Below are 21,880 nucleotides of genomic sequence, written 5' to 3' on the forward strand. Positions count from 1 at the left end.
TAGGCAAAGCACCACTTTTGTGTAGATGCCAAAATATATGTGAGAAAGGCTTGATATTTCAGTAGATGCTGAAACAGTTACTGCTGACATTTTGATTCACTATTTGTTTAACAATCAAAGAATTTGTTCTTAAAGCGAGGCCACTTACTGTAGAAGGTTTTATGTGGTCAGACGTGTTGATACATCACGATAGTTCATTAGTCTTAACTAAACTGCCAGTCTTACAAGGTATGACATAACACACACATACACTTTTGCTGGTGATGCGAATGGTTCCACTTCCTCTGGCAGGGTGCAGAGAAACATTTACACCTCCGACTGAGCCTGGCGCTGCTGTATGAGATCATCTAGAGGGTACCATATGCCTCTACACCAACCCCACACACGGCCTAGCCAGTGCCATCTGTCATGAAAATGCACTTTTCCACCATGGGCATCACCACAAGTCGTTTTGAGGAGCTCCTTATCCAACCATGACGCACCTCACCTGAGTCCTCCCTCACGCTCCCCTCCGATCTGTCTAGACTGGCCTGTTTGCCACCAGAAATTCTGTGCTGTGCTTTCTCTGTTTATTTTTTTTGTTCTTATTTTTATTTAATATTAGATAATTGGGGTGTTTGTCGATCATTATAGCTGCTTGAACATCTTGTTTTATTGTAGCTTTATTTCTTAATTAACATGGGACATCGTTGCATTGGATTAATACAAAAGAGTGAGCATGAGGAATTCTTAATATTCCCTATTACATCAGATTTGTTTTTTTCCTAATGAATAATGCAAGTAAAAATGTGTGCTGGTTAAATCTTAGTGAAAAATAATTTAACAGCAATTATTGTATGTGTAAAAGTTCAGTTACTGTTCAATTATAAAGTGCCAGAACTGCATAAAGTCATTGGGGCTAAACTGACGGGCTAGAACTTTGTTGTGAAGGTCAAGATTTCTTATTCAGCTGATCACACCTTCATAGCTGATAAATTGTATGACTCGTCAGACTTGGTGGTAACACTCGGCAGCCGTGTGCTGTTCACACTGAGGATCTAAAAATGAAGCAAACAGATCAGGCTCAGGTGGTTTCTATTTCTTTCCAAACCTTCACACCTTCCTGACATTTCACCAGGCTTAATGCTCCGCTATGGTACTTTGTAGTGTAGTTGGGGATATGACTAATTACTCGATTCAATGGTTAAACTAGGTAGCTTTTGGCTAGAAATACTAGTCTGTCAAACTAGTGCCATTACACAGCTTTTTTTTTTTTCCCCAGTGAGGCAGTAAATGTTACATTATAGCAGACTCCACTGATGAAAGTCTGTATTTTTGTTTGCAAAAGTCAGAAAATGGAGCACAGACTTTTCTAAGTGTTAAAAATCACTGCTTTAGTCAGCAAAGCCTGGCAGGTTGGAAATGAGGTCTTTCTTTTTCAGTATGTTATTTACTTAAGTAGCAGTGTTTCTTGCACAAATGGGTACATTTAACAGTCATCAGAGGGAAACCCAACCTGCCACCTCGTCTCAGAAATGAACATCTGCTGTAAATGGCACTATATGAAGCAATATTTGTAAGCAAGGTCTGGATGAGTCAAAATTGAGTACTTTGGCCATGATCACCAAAGGTGTGATTAGAGTAAATATGGCTTACAATTTTATGAAAAGAAAAGCTTGAAGAATTAAAGTGAAAAATTCTTGACTTTAAGCCTCTAAGGCAGCTACTGTAGTGGCAGAGGCAACATTGCACGGATAGAAGGAAGACGGCATTTGTTTAAAGAGCAGTAAATACTGGATGCAAATGTCATGCAGTCAGAGGATGAAGTAAAGGCCTGAATGGAGAATCATCCTGGGAAGTTATGAGTGGAAACATTTTGGATTCAGCACCACAGATCGAAAGGGTGTGGATGGAGGAAAGACAGTTTGCTCTTTTGTATAAAGGCAACTGTCTTGCATCGACACAACCACAATAACATATCCAACACTGCATCTTAGCTTGCCATTGAATTGAATTAGTGGAAATTATACTAAATGAAATGAATTCTACATCTTAAGTAGTTTAAAATTAGGTTACATGAGATGCATTCAAATGAAGTGAAATACATTTCATTATCTTTTCTTTAATTCAAACTTGAATGAAAAATGAATGCGAGTGCCAATCCAACTGTGGGTTGTTGTTTTTTCCTTCTTTTTTTGGATTTCAACCAGAGAAATAAATAGAAATCTGCACATATTGCTGACTTCCTGAAAGCTTGTGCTTGGCAGCTACTACACCTGACCTGCATGAAACAGAATGTGAACTAACAGATTTTATATGCATAAATATACATTAAGCAAAAATGGTGAAAATTGAATTGATGAACAAACTGCTATGCATGTAATTGAATCTAACCCACTGTACAAACGTGAGCTTTGATTGACTTGGTATCATATATGTATTGTAGGACTTGACAATCAGAAATATGTTGAAACCTTGTCGTGGGCTTTGAGTATTTATATGGCACATTAGCGTTACTCATGCTTCAGTTCACTTGAGCTCTTTTATGCCTTTGTGTCCCAAAACTTGTGCAGTTGTAGAGCCATTATCTGAATAATACTCAGCCTAAATTGCATGTTTTATTAAGGCTATTCCATGATTCATTGAGCAGTGAATTTGTAAGAAGCAACGCAGTGATATTTTCTCTCTAGTGTGTGTGTGTGTGTGTGTGTGTGTGTGTGTGTGTGTGTGTGTGTGTGTGTGTGTGTGTGTGTGTGTGTGTGTGTGTGTGTGTGTGTGTGTGTGTGCGTGTTCTCTCCAGTTCACATCCAATTTTTGCCTACCTTGATTTGGATAGCAGTGCTGTGTAAGACCTGGGTCTTTTGTCATCAAATTCTATTATACTCAGCTCTGTGTGTGATAACTCTCCCGTTCTATCAATGACAAATGTTGGGACATATCTTGCACTTCAATAGAGGGTTGAAAACTGGGGGAAAAGGTACTGTACACATCGCGTGCGCATGGGGCCCTTCTTCCTTTTCAGCGAGGGACAGACAAATATTTTACTGTCAAACATGGTTAAAACACGGAAAATGGCCAGACCTCTCCTCGCTGTGCACATCCTCCCTTCTCATTCACACAGTCCCCACTGGAGCTGCTTCATGCACTTCAACATTTCAAGCGCCTTTTAAGACCACTTTCATCTTCCCCCTTCAGAAAATGAGGCAGAGTCTCTGGTGAAAAGCGCTGACAGTAGCAGTTAGCGTTGAGTAGTGTTGGCTCAACCACAGCTCTTTTTCTTCTGTCTTTGTCTGAAGTATTGAGAGATGAGACGACCCTCTCAGAAGTTGGTCTGTGTGACTGTGTAGACCAGCTGGAGCCCTCATTGCGTCCTCTCCTCGTTGGTCTGCTGGACAGAGGACACCGAAGCAGCTGCTCGTCTATCAAGCCACTTGATGTTACAATGGGTTCTCGCACTTCATGAGAATATGCAGCCTGAGCCTCTGAATTTTGCGCTTGTGTCGCTGCCATCTTTTTGCTCTTGCTGCCAGCAATTTCCATCAGAGTCTTTGTCATTTCCACCTCTACTGTTTCCAGTGTAAACATTATGTGGTGAGTGGAGCTGTGCTGAGATTGGGTCTGTTTGGTGTCAACCATTCATATGGGTGAGCTTGTGAATCACTGAACAAACACACAGGGGAAGATGTATTTGCTAGCTCACTACCTCTTTTTTGACATACAAGCCTATATATGAAAGAGCTGTTTAAGTGGTTCATGTCTTGAGTCTGTGGCTTCCAGATAGACATTTTTTTTGAACACACCACTATCTTTTGGATATTTTATGTTTGCTGACCAACAGTGCATAATTAGTAATACTCAGTCTTTGTGTTGACTGCACAGTGTAATGTATAGTTTGCAGTAAAAACATGATTGGAGAATCCGTCAGGTCATTGGCTGCAGCTGCTAAGAGACTGATATGAAATATTTGTGCCCAAATGATAAGAAACTGACAAATTTGTAGCTGTTAGCTGTAATTTGGCATGCCTCAGCCTTTTCTCCAATTTCCCTTAATAACTTCTTGATTGCCATCCTACCACTGAGACCATTTCTGATGAGGGTTAAGGGCAAGTCTTTCAGATAAAATTCATCCTTTGTCTTCTACTTGTCCAGTTTCCTCAATATTTTTTTAAGAACGCACTGCACACCATGCCGAGATGTGCCACATGTTTGGGTAATAGCACTTTGGAAATCACCGTGCTTTTCCAAAAATATTTTATGCCTGTCAGACTGTTATCTTTGGCAGTTTTCCTAGAGTCAAATAATGAAATGAGAACAAATTGTTTTGGCAAGAGGCTTAAGTGCCTAAAGATACAATTTAAAATGGGTTCTTTGGTAAATTGTCTGTTATGTGTAGAGACAATCCTGGTTCATCCCATTTAGAACTTGTTGCACAAGTTCTAAATGGGATGAGTTACATAGCTCTTAAATTGTGATTGTGAAGTTAAAACAGCATTGGAGTTTCTTATGTATTGAAACCACACAGTGCGCTGTTGCCTTCTTCTTCTTTAGTCACTCTTTTCAGCCTTGTAATGTCTTTGTCACAGAACTATCCAGTTATATATGTTATATATTATATATGTGTGAAAGTGTCTTGTTTCTTTTCTTCTACAATACGTGTTGACTTTATTCATATTTAAGTCGTGAGTGTATTATAGCATGAGTGTGTTTTGAGTGTTTTGAGACGTACAATGCAAATAAAGCAACTTTTTTTTTTTTTACTGTACATTTGTTTATTTTTCTTTCCCATATGAGTTTTCTTTTTCATTCGTCCCTTACTTCAGGCTGTTGCTCACTCCTACTCGCAGCTCCCCCTATTTTTAGTATTTCCTAAACACCCCCTCAAAATGTGCCCAGACCTTCTGTAAAATCATCATAGATGGTACTCATTTGCCAGTTTAATCACATCGGAGGGGATAAGTAAACAAAAGCAGGTTGTTAGCTGGAGCCAACTGCAGATATCTGCGTCTCACCGTCTCACTCACTGCAGGGCTCCTGCTGATGGACTGAACAGCTCTCGCCCCTCCATAGTGCTGCTCTGTCACACAGGAAGACAGATGTTAGCCTGCAGTTTTTCACTACCTGCCAAGATAACACGCATAGCACGCAATGAGGAGAGAAAGTGGGGGGGGGGAGGGGGGGGGGGGGGGTGAAACAAAAGGTTATTAACACAGACACAGCGACCCGCCGACTTGGAGACAAAGCAGAAAACCACCCGTAGGCAGCATGATAGCTGTGAAGACACATGCGCATAAAAACGTCGAGAATTTTCAAGCACAATATGAGCGTTCCAAAATAAACAAGCAGATGCACATTATACTGCCCTCTCCAAGGACCTGTTGTTATCCATTACATTAGCTGGCTCTTAGGTCTTGCGTTGGTTTTAAAAAGGGGGGAAAAAAGCAATGCATCTGAAATTGTCTTAACAGCTGTAAATAGGCTTTGCAGGGTAAAGCAGCCTGTCTCTCAAAGAGCTGATTTCCGTAAGCAGCTTAGTGTTTCCACCTCCTCATTACGCACCACAACCTTTTCATGTTGTGGGTGAGATGTGGAATTATTTTTCACACGTCTTCTCTATCGTATTAGGACGATACTAATGTGCCAGTAGAAGTGAGCGTGCCGCCTATTGTTTGTTGTCAGGGCACATCGGGTAAACATGGGGCACCTGGTCGTGCCGGAGTTGAAAGTAGTTCGAGCAGATACAGAAATTGTGGAGTAAAATGTGCAAGCTCGGCTGCGCTTCGTTGTAGCGAGCTCCAGCCATTAGGTACGTTTCATTAGTCATCAGTGGAATTGGCATTGCGTTCCTCCTGCCCACTAATGCAGCAGCAGATGTCTGTAGATTTTAGAGTTTTTCTCTGCAGTTGTTAATGCTGAAGTGAAGAAATTGTACCAGTCAATAAAAGGGCCTCTCAGCTAGTTAAACTTTTTTTATTTTTAATTTTTTTACTCTTTTTCTTTTTTTTCTGGCGATCTTGTCTTTAACCAGTTGATTTTTTTTTTTTTTGTTGTTAACTGTTTCCCGATGAGCCTCGATACAAGTAAATGTCTTCACACTGGTTTTTGCTCCGAGACGAATGATTCGCCCTGCAGATATCTCCATGGTCATTTAGCACCCATTGCTCCACAACACCATTATCATTATGATCACCCTTCTGCTTGCATGGCAATTAAAAAAAAAAAAAAAAGAAAAAGGGAAAAAAAGACTGAGAGGAGACCAGGGGCATCTCAAGTTGTCATTAGAGGTGCTGTCCTGTGTCTGAAATTCAGGTGGACTTGTCCTCTAATGAGGACTCAGCTGTCATGCAAGCCGTGACTGGAGGAGTGTCACAAAAAGGTGCCATTGTTGGTCAGGGAAACTGATATTCTTTTTCCACTGAGTAGCACCGAGATGCATCATTAGATGCAGAGACACATGGACACTGGGCTTAACCAGACAAGACAGTGACATGATAATTATTTATTTAGTTGTAGCAAACAAAGAGGATAAATGTTGCAGTCTTTGGCTATTTTGGTGTTCAAATCTGTTTGTTAGAGTCTTGTTAGGCCCATATATCTGGTTGAACTGACGCGCCAGTAGTAAGAGGGCTTTTGCCAAGCGCGCTTATGATTTATAAATGTTGGTTGACTTTTCAACCTCAACTGAACAGGCAACATATTCTGCTTAAAGAATTTCAAGACCATTATATGTCAAGGTAGATGCAAAACAGAGAGATTTTATTTTCCTGTCTCTCCTTTTGGTTCACTTGCCATCGCTGCATGAATAGAAAACCATTTAATGTCTGACCTTTTCACAGTCTGGTAGAATTGGGGGAAAAAAGGTAAAAGTTTAGAGAAAGCGGAACTTTTTCCAAGATAATGTCAGCTTTATCTTCTGCGCTTACAGCCCCATCTTCTAAAAATCTGTATTCCTTTGTTAAAAACAATGATTTTACTGTATTCAATTAGAAATTTGATGGCACAAAGAAAAATTGTCGAATACTGAAACTGGGAAATTTCATTGTTATTTGACTAGCGTGCTGATTTTAAAGTGTTAGCCCTGTAAGAGACAGGCTGTCCCAGGTGTATCCCAGCCCTGAATGGGATAAGCAGGGAATGATGGGTGCATGCCGACCAGTTTATAAAAATCTTTTGCCGTTAACAAGTTATTTATGAGCACAGCTTAAAAAAAACTAAAAAAAAGTTTGATGATTTGTCTCTGTGTTGTTGTTCTTTAATTAAATTTAGGCTTTAAATGATTCGCAAATGATTTCCTTTTGTTTTGATTTACATTTTACATCGCATTCCAGCATTTCTGGAAATGGGAGTCGTAAATGAAATCATTATACAAGCAGTCATTAAACATGACCCGCTCTGTGCACTTGCCCTAATGGTGCCTAAGTGTAATTAAAATAAAATGTGTTGATAAGGCTATTACACTAAGCATTTTACAGAACTAAGCGCTGGCCCTAAATTTGCCTTTTAATTCACATGAAAGGTAAAAACCCGGCGCACATATTCACTTTTGTGCTTAAACAATTAGTAAAGCTTATTAGATGGTTTCTTTGTTTCGGATCATTAGTTTCCTGCGTTGCCTATGGTGCTGTAATAGATTATGAGTCCATTTTCACAATATTACTGATACATAGTTGTGACACAGCCAAAAATCACTGCGGCAAAGTGACTCATAAACTAGAGTCGACAGAGTCACTAGCTTTCTTGACATCAATATGCAGCTGACAGCATAATTGAAGTTATTTAAAGGTACACTATGTGCTTCGTGATGGAAGCAAATGGAGGTGCAGATTGTTTTGTTTTTTTCCTCCTACTTATCGTAAAATAGCTCTATACTGGGAAAGTATAATTGTGCCTACGCTACTTGTTTTAATGATCCTGTAGACTGACATTTCCGGCCTCTTTTTTTTCTTCTTTTCTTCCAAAGAACAGATTCCACCTGTTCGACAGCAATCAGCACTGTCTGGCATCATAATCGAGCACAGATGTTGAGGGTTTGACTGCGTTTCTTTTTATTTTTTTTATTTACTGTCTTTCCTCTGGTGTTAATGGTATTTATCCATAGGAAGGCTGAGACTCAGACTGGCTGTGTTTGATTGTGGCTGTTCGTGGCTTGTGTTTGTTTTCTCCTTACTCCCAAGAGTTTGATTAGTCTTCCCCATTTAGCCGCCGCATTACTTTCATTACTGCACACGAGTGTCGGGGAGGGCCACCCTGATCTTTTTCTCTCTCCTTGCAGATGGTAGCCTCATCTTACTCTCTCCGGATTGGCGCATAGCCCGCATCTGTCCCTTACCAGGCAGCATTCCCCCTCATGGCGCAGCCTCGAAGGCTTAATTAAATATCAGACCAAAGCTAACTGTGCTGTTGGCCGCTCATGAGCTACATGCAGAGGGAGGAGGGTGGGGGAAGAGAATAGCCTTTCAAAGTGCACAGAAAGAACGGGGTGAAAGAGACACCGACTGCAGAAGTAACGTCCTCTTTGCCAGCTGCCTTCACTGGCAAGCAGACTGGGAGTTGATTTGCTCTCATTACTGGGAAATAAGTAAAGCCCGAGGATGATGACCGCATTACTCAAATTGCATACGATGAGATCGTAGATGCTGTGCAATGTTAATCTCCTTCCGTGTGTCCCCAAGAAATGGAAAATAAATGAAGATGAAAATCTAGCTCCATTTCTTCACAGAGGGCCATGCATGATACAAATGGAAGCAGTTAGCTGATTATGAAACACGGTCTCCCTCCGACTAAGAAGAGGATTCTCGTTCAGCTGATAAGCAAACTAATATCAGTCTGAGGAGGTTTTTTTTTTTTTTAATTAACGTGGCTAAGATAACAGAAAGAGATTATTCACTTAGCCAGTACTGTAAAGAAAACATACAACAAAGTAACGTAATCAGAACATAGAAAATGTTCCTGTGATAAAACACCCACCTGTGTCACCTTTCAGATGTTTAGAGCTAAATATTGCATTTTTTCCCACTGTGTGAACATCTTGAGCTGTGACTCATCAGCAGCGCTTGGTGGTGTCTTTATTAACTTCAGACACGTGCCCTTGTTTCTGCTTTTTCTTTACAGTTTGACATAAGAAAACTTTGACTTGTTTCAGATTTTTTTTTTTTTACATTTTATTACTCCTTTTCCATCCTGTACTCACGCTGCTCTCATTATGGACCAACCTTTTTCTCTCAGTGTTAGAAGCCATCTCTTGTCTGCCATACTACCAGCTAATGGTCACACTGCTCTTTCACTCTGATCTTTAAGGACATTGTTATAATTTCCATGCATTTCAACTGAGATTGATGTTTCAGTGTTAAACAGCATTATTTGTAAGATTCTACATGGTGTGTGTGAGAGAGAGACCGAGAGAGATGGGAAGAGGCAAGTGTGTCCTTTTTAATCATGCTGTCTTTGTGATTGGTAATACTCACAGTTTATCACATTATATCTGCTTCTTCTGTTTTTCCTCTAAAGTTTTCTCTTATTATCAGCACATTACAGCTTCTGTGGCTATTCATAAATGCTGAAATTGCTTATATATCTTATTGTGTGCAGATTGGCTTCACTTACTAGTGCAGCAAGAATGAACACCTGCCTTGTTCTCACACCATTACCTTCCTTAACACGTCACATACCCTTTTCTTCTTCTTCTTCTATATATTTTAGTGTACTTGCTATGACGTCTTATCTTAGTTCTTTACCTTTCTTCACACCTCAATGATGCAACCTCCCTGCTGGGCCACATCCTTGTTCTTTAACTTGCTTCTTTTTTCTATATATTATTTCTTCTTTTTAAAGCAAAAGTCATTTCCTCTGTGCTGTCCCTCTCCGCTGCACATGCCCGCAGGACATGCTTTCTCATCTTGCTTTGAACTCTTTTTAATTTGGTGCAGTAGCAGTTTTTTTATTAACATATTTATTCATTTATAACTGCTCTCAAAGCCTTTTGCATACGAGCTCACCTTTCATTCTCTCTCCATCTCTTCATGCTTTCGCTTCCCCTCTCCCCTCAGCCTTTAACTCTCCTCGCAGAACGGGCCTCACTAATGCAGTGTTAGTTTAATCCCTGTCACCCTGTCCAAGCCTGTATTCCCTGGGTCCTCCCCCCCCCCCTTTTTTTCTCCGTTTTTTTTGCTTTAAACTGCAGCAACAGTGAACATGGAAAACATTTTTAGCCCCTCCAGCTTCACCGGGTCCTCGATCTATTCCACCCTTCCCTTAGACGTCAAGAGTTTTTATTTTTTTAAATGCCATCAAGGGAGGAGCCAAGGTCAAGGTGTCTTCTTAACCACGTTTCTACGCCCCCTCCACTCACTTCCCAACGTGCTGGCAGCCACCTGTCAAAGGTTGAACTCTCCCCACCTAGATAATAATAACCTAACTGTAGACCATCTTTCATCAAGTGTCCTTTGATCCATTTGAATAGTGCGGGATTGTGGGTAAGATGCGGAAGAGAGAGCTCAGAGGCGACCTCCTGATGCGACTGCTTGGAAGGTGGCAGTGACAGCGAAGGGGATGCTGGGTGGTTAAGTAATTAGGGCAAGGTCATGTTTCCAAACTTCCAAGACTTCCAATGCTTTACCAAGTTTTTATTTTCCTTCTTCCTTATGTGGATCTTTTAATTCTTAAATTTATTATAATGGCAATCACCCCAGAAATGGTAATCTTCTGTCAGTGTGTCCACCACTTTAGCTTATATGTCTTTTGAAATTCAATCACCTGAAATTTGTAGACATTTCTGTTCTTCAGAAGCTCTCCTGTACTGTTTAGCATAGCCACCAGAATTTTGACTTCTTTGGGAAAGTAGTTCTACTAATACTCTGATAACTCCAAAATGATCATCACAGTTATTTTGATCAGTACTGAGATCGCAGTTAGTGGCTCTACATTGTGTAGTGCTTTATACTTCCGCCCAACAGCAGAAGCTCCCTGGTTAAAATCCCAGCAGGAGACACAAATTCCAGGGAGGTTTTATCAGGAAGGGCGTCTAATGTTAAATAAATAAATATCTGCCAAATCAAATGTGAAGCTACCAGCTGTGGCGACCCCTTTTTGAATAAGAGAGCAGCTGAAAGGAGCTTTATTGACATTATGATTAAGCATGGAGCTTAGTGACAAAAATGCTTTGTAAGTATAACACTGCTTTTTCATCCAGGTTGTGTTCCTGCTAATGTCCCTTCATCTTGTTCGTATTTACCATTTTCAGCAGCTGAGACAGATGTTTGTTTGTTTTTTCACATTAGTTTCGTATTTCTTTGACCTTTGAGCTAACACCAGCATCAGGTCAGAGGTTTTTTATTTTCCTTTGCTTTTTATTTATTTAAAAAATGCATTTAAGAGATCCAGTTTACCTCAGTGAGTGAACAGGTGATCATATGCCACAAGGCTATAGTGCAGCAGCCCAGGTTCAAGCTGACCTGTGTCTCCTTCTCGCTCTTCTGTCTCCCCACTTTTCTCTCTGTTTTCACTGCTGTACTATCAAATAAAGGTTAAAATGCCCCAAAAAATAATCTTTAAAAGATGCATTTATGCTGTTGACAAGTTAAACCACCTGTACTTTTTCTTTAAAAAAACATTAATTAATGTACTTAAGTGTCCATTGATAAAACTGGTATGTTCTTTACTGGACTATAAACAGATGAATGTCTCATTGGGAGCCCTTAGATCTGGAATGCACTATAATTGGTGTTTAAGGAAGTCTTATCTGAAATGTATATGAAAGGATGTTGTCCACGAGTCCTGTTGGGTTGGTGGGAAGGTTAAGGCATGTCACTGTCTGAGCCAAGAAGAATAACATTAGGTTACAAAAGATATTTATTTTCCACCATCCGGCTGTCTGTAGACTTAATAGAGTTAACTTTGTGATGCATTACAACAGGACCTCAGTATAAACTAAAGTCAAAGTCTTGCAGATGATCACTCTGCTAAGGAATGTTAGCCAGCCTTCTGTTTTCTTCCTCCCTCCTTCCTTCCTTCAATCATATGGACAAATAATTGACAGGCTCAAGGGTGCGTTCAAGGGCATGAGCTTATATCTTAAGTGCTCCGTCTGACTTTCTCTTCTCCTCCTTTTGTCTCGTTCCCTCTCTCTATCTCTCTGTCTGTCTCACCCTGTTGTTCAGATGCCAAAGAGATCGTGCTGAAAGCTCAGATTCTGGCCGGGGGCAGAGGCAAGGGTGTGTTCGACAGCGGCCTTAAAGGTGGAGTGCACTTAACGAAGGAGTAAGTATGCCCCTACGTGCATTTCACACTGTGAGTTACTGTAGGAAATAGATTGATGTTATTTTCTCCAACAACAGCGGCTTTTACAGCGAGGAGGCTCAAAGAGCTTTCTGAAGATGCTCCCTAGGCACAAAGACACAGTCAGGATTACTCGGGCTGCAAATAAACATTTTTCTTTCTTCCACTGTCTCGTTTTCGAACAACTACCCTCAATTAAATGTTGAAAAAGGGGCTTTAAGGTCGACTGAAGCATTACTCACCCCATTTTCAGTTTCCCCGCTCGGGTTTATTGGGTTTTGTGCTACTATTTTGTTCCTGCTCAGAGTTGCGAAGTGATGGATGTATTTCTTCAATGAGGGCTCACTCTGAAATCTTATGCATTTTTCAAAAGGCTAAACAAATCTTAAAAGAGCTTTACTTTGCTCAGGAACTGCATTTCCCTCCACCAAGTTTCCCCCGTATAAAATACATAAATAAATAAAAAAAAATGCTGTCTTCTTAGTAAAGGTAGCTACAACTTGCTGCCACCGCAAAGGCAGAAAGGTGATTTATGACAATTGTCCCAAGCATGTATCATCATCACCCTACTTCGGGGTTCGGAAAGGCCGGAAACTTTTTCAAAGTGAGATACAGTGAAGTTCATCGTCCCCAGACAGTGACATGAGTGCACAGTTCACCTTCCTCTCATCTATCAAAGGATGAGTACAACCCCGAGCTTCATTTGTATTCACTTGCAAAAGCAGAGCAGGCTAACAGAAGCAGCCTCAGCATGCGTGCTGCTTTTAAATGGAGAGAAAATGCGGAGTTTGATTCACAGCAACGTGCACGTGTACCCAAAAGCTGTCCTTCATCAGAATATTTTGGACTAATACCGAGAAAGTGCTGAGACATATTTCTTTTCAACCGAACAAAGTTATTGAGAGGGGAAGAAATGCGCTTTCATCTGTAGACCCCTCCTGCTTTTTCCACCTTTATTTTAGAAGTCTTTTATTTTTTGGCTTCATGATAAAGATTTATTTCAAAGAAGTGATATTGTTTGACCTGCAACCTCTGTCCTTTAGCCCCGCTGTCGTTGGTGAGCTGGCCAATAAGATGCTGGGTTTCAACCTGACTACTAAGCAGACACCAAAAGAGGGAGTGAAAGTGAAAACGGTGAGCCACTGCAGAGACAGAGGGAAGGAAAAGATCTCTGCCCTCACTATCTTTTCTTTCCTTTTTTTGACCTCATTTCAAGTCATTTTGAGTCCAGTAATTAATTTCTGTCATATTAATATCAGTTTTGTTGTTGTTGTTTTGTGCTCAGTTTTAATAGTAGCTAGCCCCTGATGTTTACTTTTGGGTTGCACTAGCTGGTGTTATGGCTCATTGCATAAATTGAATAGAACCCACTGTGAATTTAAAGTGTCTGGTAAACAACTGTTTCTGTGCGCCACTAACAAGCAGGAATACTATTTTCTCTGCTCGCATGCTGCATGTCGTACCCCCTGAAAACAGACGTTTTCCAGGTGACGAAGCCGTCTCAGTCTGTGGCTTGTTTGTGTGTCCTGCTGCCTTCCTCTTTGTCTCTCCTCATCTCTGTTTCTGTTTCCCCTGTAAAGTTTACGTTGAATCAAATGAGCATCACACATCATTTTTATTGACGGCGGCTACAGAAAATTCAACAAGCTCAGAGTTCGCTCGCTGTCTGAGGCAGAAGGCAAAGGCGGATAAAAGACACAAACATATGGCCAAAACCTGGATTAGATCTGAGTGAGAAGAGAAGTGAAAACCAATTGGACATCTACAATCATTGTCTTATCAAGAAAATCTCACACAGCACAGAAATCTGACGTGGCAAAGAGCCGCCTAACGGCTCGAGTACAATAACGGTGTAGTCAGAACCCGGCGTTTCCGATGACAGCCAGAGCTCAGCTGTCAACCTGCCAATGGGAGCACACACCAACGCTCAACCCGTCCTACAACACAGATAAGGGGCAGCACTCGTGTATCTGTGTGGATTTTCACTCTCATAGCTCTGAATGAGAGATGAGGAAACGAGGCGGGACAGATGAGCGAGGCAGAGAAAGATAGAAATAGACTGTGGAGAAAAGAATATGTTTAGTTTGAGAGAAGAAACTGGTATAAGTCAAACGACAGGCAACTTAAAAGGTTGTTTGAGTGAGTGGGGAAAACAACTTTCGGACAAGAAGATAGGAGCGCTGTCTGTTAACACGGAGCGCAGAAAAGCCGATCCATCCTCATTCACTGGGCGATAAGGTGGAAGCAGAACATAAGGGCTGTGCATGTTCAAACAAACACCCCTTCCACCAAACCTGCACCCCATTAACCACCACAGAACTGATAGTTTCCTGTCAAGTCTTTTTTTCCTTTCCTTTTCAAATGGGCTTCTTGCTTGCTTCCTCCTGCCTCTCTTTCTGAATGAACACACAATCCCTCTCTATTTGCCTCTGTTTCTTTTATTCATAACAGATGACATTTCCTCAGAGCTGTTGCACGTAGATTGTGCCAATCTCTGCACTCTGCTTATGTTCTTGTTTTGTACAGCTAGTTGTAAATGTGTTACTTTTAAAAGATAAAGTTAAACATTTTCGGAGTTTTTGTAAATACTGGTCGGAATAAAGGGGAACACAAATGACTTATTTCCCTTTTTTTCCCCTTAATAATAATGTTTTCTTAGCGATGTCAGATCAGTAACATAGCTACCTTCTTCTATCCAGCCCCTCTGTTTTTGCTTTGCAATGTGCAGGTGATGGTTGCTGAGGCCCTGGATATTACCAGGGAGACATATTTTGCCATCCTAATGGACCGCTCCTTCAATGGTCCTGTCATGGTAGGAAGCCCCCAGGGAGGTATGGATATCGAGGAGGTGGCTGCCAGCACCCCAGAACTCATCTTTAAGGTATAACATTTCTGCTTTTCAGTCATTTCTAAGTTGTCAGTGATTACCAGCTACAAGAATAAGAAAGAGGGGGGAAAAAAACTTGAGAGCAGTCCAAACTTCCTTGAATTAGACATCTTACCATGATGCTTGTTCTTCACTGGCACAGTGGAGCTCTTTATAATCCCCTCACCATCTTACTTTAAAACTGATAAAGGTTTTTGTGGGGGGGGGGGTGTTGAAATCATACCGAGTTTCCAGATGGAAGCTGAGATCGGTTCGCGCACACACACAGCAGAAGCTGAACACGGCACACGCATACAGGAACACACTGGAGTTTAACATGTGCAAACACACACAGCCTTCGATGTTTTCTTTTGCCATTAATGAGATTTTATTTACAGCTTCTCGACAGCACGGCCTCATCGTCGTTAGCAGATGTAACCTTGAAGCGTTTACAGATGGTTACCTCCAAAGGTTATATACGTGTATCTTATTTTGCTAATGTGCGTTGTGAAACATCAAGCTGAGACATTACGTTACATTAACTTCACCAAAGACTTTAGAGTTTCTATAAATGAGAAGTGCGTGGTTTTACTATCAAACAAAATGATTAAAATAGTTATTGTCCAGCCGTGTTTGGTGCTACAGACTGTCTGTACAGATGGATGAGATGTCACCAATAGGTGAAGCAGTAACGATGTTGTAACTAGGAGATGGGCAGTGAAGATTAGGCTGCTGAAGTCATGTTTCCTACCATTCAAGTTGGGTTTTTTTTTTTATTAAATAAAAACCTAATTTCCACATTGATACATGAAATTATCATTACTATGAGATTCATAATAAACTGAATCTGCTTCACTACAGTTTGATTTTGCACTTCCACATCTAACCAGCACTTGGAACACAGACGTGCCTCCACAGGAGCGTGCACACAGGTTCGTGCCCGGACTTTTGCACTGCTTTGAAATGGATGTGTCTGCGGAGCAGTGACACTGATCCATCATCATCAAAAGAGAGAAAACAGGAGGATATATTAGGCTGCCAGGCTGACTTTTTGTCCTCCTTTATCCTGGAGCTTAATTTGACTGCAGTTTCTTTATATATGGTCTCCTTAACTTTTTGTTTCCCCGCGGGGGTTTCTGTCAGTGAAGAACGTGCATAGGAATAGTTGGTGAAAAGTGCAGAAGAAGCAGGTGCGATATTTTAAATGGAATAAAACTGTAGGTGTGAGGTAAATAAGTAAAGAGCCAGCAAGTCTTATTTATATATGTTCAGCTTCTAATCAGCCACCGTTTCTCTCTGAACCATGTGCTTTTTTGGGTCACACACTCTGCTTTATGGAGGACGGATAACCTCCTCTGCCAACAATGATGCTATCAGTCATCAGCAGTGCTAAAGGGGGAGGATAGAACGATTTGAATATGGAGCTAATTGCCCAATCCTAATAAACACACATGCCCAGAACTTCCCACAGATCAGTCGATGCATTATGCATAAATTACCTGCATGTTATAAAAACCCGGTGGAATGTGGGTAAAGGATCTAAAAGGATAGATCTGGATCACTTTCTTTAATTTTGCAAACTGGCATTGGTCTTGGTGATGGATATGCTCCCTGAAATTTTATTATGTTACACCATGTTACTGTACTCCTGCTTTGTGCAAGCTATAACTCTGGTGTCTGATTCTGGTTTTGTACAGTTTACGTATTTTGTGGTCTACAAAGGAAAATGAATGACATGGTTTAGGAAAGAAACAGTTCGTACATGTGCAGATGCTCCACTAGTACCTCAGGGACTGCTTCAGCTACTACAAATAAGCACTCATTAATAAGATAATCATAAGCATTTATAAAAAGTTGAGCCAACAAACATTAGCCTGATGTTTGAGTGTGATGAGCACTTTTAGATATATTTTTGGGAGGTGTTGTGATCATCTTCATAGACAGCCTATTGCTGTTAGAGAGTTGGTCCATTCTGTGTATGATTATCAGAAATATATTGCATAGTTTATTTAGGATATAGCCTAATGTTTACTTCTTGTCTTCATTTGTTTGTCTTCCTCTGTCTTGCATATTCTCTACAAATCTACCAGGAAGCCATAGATATCTTTGAAGGTGTGAGAGACGACCAGGCACTTCGCATGGCAGCTAATTTGGGTTTCAAAGGAGCTCTGCAGAGACAGGTAATGGGCCCATGGAAGGCTTTAAAGTCACAAAGAAGGATCAGTGATTCTGACATTCATATATATGTAGGCAGGCAGATGCTTGCCCAGTCATAAATAGGCCATACTTTGGCTATTATTAGTTTTCCAGAGGCAAGTTGTGAAGTGTCATTATACTATGCTGACTTGCCAGGTGGTCTGTTGTCATACTTGGCAGTGAGGCACAGCACTGTGCCAGGCTTAGGGAGCTTACAGTACTAACGATATCATTATTTGGTAGAACATGGCACACACTGATTTTGTGAGTGAATCATGCGTTAGCCACTAAAACTCATCTCAGTGGGCCAGTTATGATTTTGAGGACAGCGAAACAAACATTTTCTCTCCTCTCCCCAAAGTTTTGAGTCATGTTCAGGCATTTGCTCTGAAAATAAAGCTGAGGAAGAATAGCACAGCAGTAGGCCAAGCTCACAGTCTGAATAAAATGTGTGCTCGGTTAAGATTACTTTAGATCTTTTTTTTTTGCCTCTTAGTATTAAACCCTATTTTTATGGCAAAATTTCAAGTATTTATTTCTGGGCAAATTTACACAAATTTTGATTTTTATTCAGATTTTCTATGTGTAGCTTCACATTTGCCGTCACGAGCACTGGAAAAAAAAAGTTAACTTCTGGTTTGTGTGATTGCTATTGTTAGCAAATCCATGCAGGCTGTTGCCCATATACAGTATAAAAAAAGGCTGAATTGTGTCTGTGGGTTAACGGCACCTTGCTGGGGAGGTGACAGGTGTGTTTACAGTGTCTGTGAGCTATGAAAGGCTTCACAGTGTGGGCCTAAAGCCACACAGCAGACAGACTTTCAGCCTTGCATGCCATGTCAAGAATGTAAGCCGACGTCACAGCTTTGTGCTGGAAAAGGACAGAAAATCTGCAAGTCATGTTTCCATCACTGCAGATTGAAGGCAGAGCCGATAAATACCCAGAAACGCCGTCAAGCAGACTAGAGTCATTTGACCGATAATAAATGCAGCTGTAGCCTTTCCCGCTGTAGAGAAAAGTCAGGTGTTTGTCCAGTATAAAAAGGGCTTAATTTGTTTTCTTTTGCACAAGCTCTGACTGGCATGAGAAATCAGATAACTCAAATCCTAGCACATAGAATAATGAAATATATAAATTACAAAAAAAGTAAAACTCAAATCTGCCTTTGTGAGGCAAACTTGATTTGATGACATTTTTATTGCATCCTTTTTTAAGGCCTGTTTTTGCTGGATACTGAAAGGAAATTGATTTTAAACAGGGAATGGGAGAAATAGAAAATTATTGGTTAATTGTGTGCATTGTTAGTGCGCTTCTCCTTGGTTGCTGTTTGTCAGTTGCCAAGCTGTTTAATTCAGAGATAATTACAACATTTCTAAAATACCTTTACTGTTTTGAAGGAGCTGTGTGGCGACGGGAGCTTTGTGCAGATACAATTTTTTGCGCGTCTGTCTGCACTGTCAGACTGCCTTTGTCACTAAAGAAGCAAAGCTATAGAGAATTAAAAAGAGGTTCCTTTTAAAAGGAGGATTTCATTGATAATGTTTAAGTGCAGTCGTTTTTAATATCCCGTATTCTCACTGACAACATTTGTTTTCCACATTGTAAATATCAGTTGTTTTAAATGCAAAAGGCACATTAGCAAAACAGGTATGCATCGATACTACATCTATGTGCAATCAAGTGAAAGGTGTGCTAACACCAGGTAATTTAACTTTGCCTTCCTTACACATTAATGCCATAAAAAGACACGGTGATGTTGAAGGTGATTTGCCATGTTTTATGTAGCCTGTGTGGGAGGCTGAGCAGCCTTGTCAGGGCTGACTACTCAGAGCCGAACCATCAGGTAATTACTGTCCTCTGTGGACCTCACAGGCAGCAGATCAGATTAAGAGGCTCTATGATCTGTTCCTGAAAGTCGACGCCACTCAAGTTGAAGTCAATCCTCTCGGAGAGACTCCCGAAGGACAAGGTACTTTGTATCATTTTTTAAAAACATACTTGCCTGTATGTTTGTTTGTTTCATGTGTGTCTTTGGATGTGTGCCGTCCTGCTGTCTGTAATTTCTATTAAACATTTTAAACGCAGAACTCAGCATTTCAGCATCACGATGCTGCCACATATTAATCACTGACTGCGAGACAGAGGCAGCACTTCGCTCCTCTGGTCTAAATGCATTTCAGAATGTGAAGTGTACTGTAATTGCAACACACTGACATCAGTTTCTTGTCAGCATGACTTTGTCTGGATCAAAATCCAAATGGCTTCAGGGAGCAGAGCTTTCCATATTCACAGCATGTTCATGTTTGTTGATGTTTCCTAGTTGCTGATGATTAACTGAAGGCATATAATCTATCATCAGCAAGTAATGAGGGACTACGAATAGCAGCAGCGGCAGCTTCAGACGCAGCCTTTTAATTTATGGTCGGCGAAGATTAACCACTTTGAGATGTTCTGTGAAACTCTTATGGGCTCTGAGTGGAGCATTAATGAAATAAAGTAAAGTATCATAATTAAAAATATATTGACATAGGTAACTTTGCATGACCGTTTGTAGTTTTTGAATTGATCACCGTTTATTTCATATTTATTATTTTCATATTTATTTCATATTTTGCATGTGCACAAGATGTTCTGTGTAATCCCAGCAAATCTTTTTAGGAAAGCTAACAACAAATAATGCTGTTTATATTTATAAATATATCAAGTATAAATGTTAAGATTTCCAAAATAATAAGAAGAAATAGTAGTTCCCAGGTTAAAAACTTTGCATCGGGGAATGCCCCTAAAGCACTTTAAAAACCACAAAAACAATTTAATTTATCATACTGTTCACTTGTTCTATTCTCAAAGGAATTATTTTCTATAATTGTGTCGTTGTAAACTGGCCTTATTCCAAATGCATGTGCTCAGCCAAAAGTACTTAACTTGGAATATGTCTGTAAGTGTCTCTGAATGGATGAAAGGGAGATTATTAAAAGGTTGAGCAATTATCATCTTCACTCGACAATGTTTATTGGAGTGAAGCTTAGCCTATTACACGCTCAGTCTATTGAAATTAACTTTCAGTAATTATATTCAAGATAAATTTATTGTGTCGTCAAGCAATAAATATTGTCTCTTAACTCTTTGTACTTCATGTATAAATGATCAGATGAGACACATGAGCCAAATGACAAACTGTAAAATAGTAATGCTAAATTTTCTAAGAAACAAGCAATGATTAAGGTGTTGGCCTTGATCAACATGTCTGACTTTGTGCTGCTGAAGAAGTAGTTACGGCTGCCACGATTAGTCGACTAGTCACGATTACGTCGACTATTAAAATTGTCAACGACTGATTTAAGTCGACGCGTGGTTTGAAGCTTTGTAAGATCACAAAAGACGCAGGAATAAGTAGTAGGATTTAAGAGTGTAATAACGGACTGAAACAGAAGATGGCAGCACTGCATGTACAAGGGTGCCAGCTGCCGTTAAACCCCGAAGAAGAAGAAGCTGTGTCCCAGACGGTGTTGCCAACTTAGTGACTTTGTCGCTATATTTAGCGAGTTTTCAGACCCCTTAGCGACTTTTTTTCTAAAAAAAAATCGCTAAAAAAAGACGTGAAAGCGCGTATCGCTTTTACTCTCAACAAGCAGCGGGTGCTGTAACGCAGTCAGTTCTTCTTTTACTCTTTTACTCTTATGCTGTTTTGTGGATCACAAGGTTTAAAACTACTTATAAACACACACACAAAGTAACTCCACCAGAGTGCCTATTTCGGGTCACTTTTGCCGGTCCAAGCCCGGGTAAAGGAGCAGGGTTGGAATTGTGACATTAAAAAAACAATAATTGCTAAAAGAAATCTAATTTGTAGTTCTAAATAAACTCTAAATGCATTTAGGACGTTTTTTACTCACTTTATGTCTCTTCCACGATGTTATTTCTCTCTCCAACAACAGAGGTTACAATTAGATTAGCATGACCAATTATGCAAATTAGGCGATGACGTCATTTAGCGACTTCTAGCGACTTTTAGGACAACCAATAGCGATTTTCCTTACTGAGGAGTTGGCAACACTGGTCCCAGAGTTCATAGTGCAGCCCAGCTCAGTTTCCAACAATGGCGGCAGCTAGTTAGTTTTAATATTACTCTTATTATTCTTTCTGGGTCACAAAATAAACGTTTAACATATTTTCAGGCGAGAATGTAGCTGTGTAAACCTCAAATATCTGCTCAGTTTATCAAGACACCACATATTTTCAAAAGCGCTTTGACGTTTTCGGAGACGTCTGTTACCCACTAGCTCGATAGCTAGCCGGGGGCAAGGCTCGCTAGAGCCCGTGAGAACACCGGACTCCCGGCAAATCGTTTTCAAACCCACCGTGGTCTTTCGCTACTCAGGTTAAACATATATAAGTCACTTAGATAACTTAAAATGTTATTGTTTGGCTTTTTTTTTGTATTTTATTTGTTCCTGAGTAAATCGGTTTGGCTGAGATCAAAGTTATAGTTTTTACACAGCTGAATAAACGTCAAGCAGACAGCTGATTATCAGAAGTGTGAGATGCTCGAGAATATACTCCGGTGT

General features: G+C 40.4%; 1 protein-coding gene and 1 long non-coding RNA gene across 2 annotated transcripts in view; one reads left to right on the forward strand and one right to left on the reverse strand.

The window, feature by feature from the left end:
- suclg2 (succinate-CoA ligase GDP-forming subunit beta) overlaps positions 1–21,880 on the forward strand; it is a 100,057-nt gene that overhangs the window by 28,836 nt on the left and 49,341 nt on the right. The window contains exons 3-7 of the mRNA XM_040002971.1: positions 12,132–12,231; positions 13,293–13,383; positions 14,978–15,130; positions 17,206–17,295; positions 19,185–19,281. Of these exons, the coding sequence (XP_039858905.1) occupies positions 12,132–12,231; positions 13,293–13,383; positions 14,978–15,130; positions 17,206–17,295; positions 19,185–19,281 (531 nt within the window). The remainder of the gene's footprint in view (positions 1–12,131; positions 12,232–13,292; positions 13,384–14,977; positions 15,131–17,205; positions 17,296–19,184; positions 19,282–21,880) is intronic.
- On the reverse strand, positions 4,105–20,756 carry LOC120715804. The gene is made up of 4 exons (XR_005691737.1): positions 20,590–20,756; positions 12,747–12,752; positions 7,765–7,770; positions 4,105–4,116 (listed from the first exon to the last, which is right to left on the reverse strand). It is a non-coding gene; the product is annotated as an uncharacterized LOC120715804 (long non-coding RNA).

Source organism: Simochromis diagramma, unplaced genomic scaffold (genome assembly GCF_900408965.1).
Source record: "Simochromis diagramma unplaced genomic scaffold, fSimDia1.1 OVJJ01000646.1, whole genome shotgun sequence".
NCBI lineage: Eukaryota > Metazoa > Chordata > Actinopteri > Cichliformes > Cichlidae > Simochromis > Simochromis diagramma.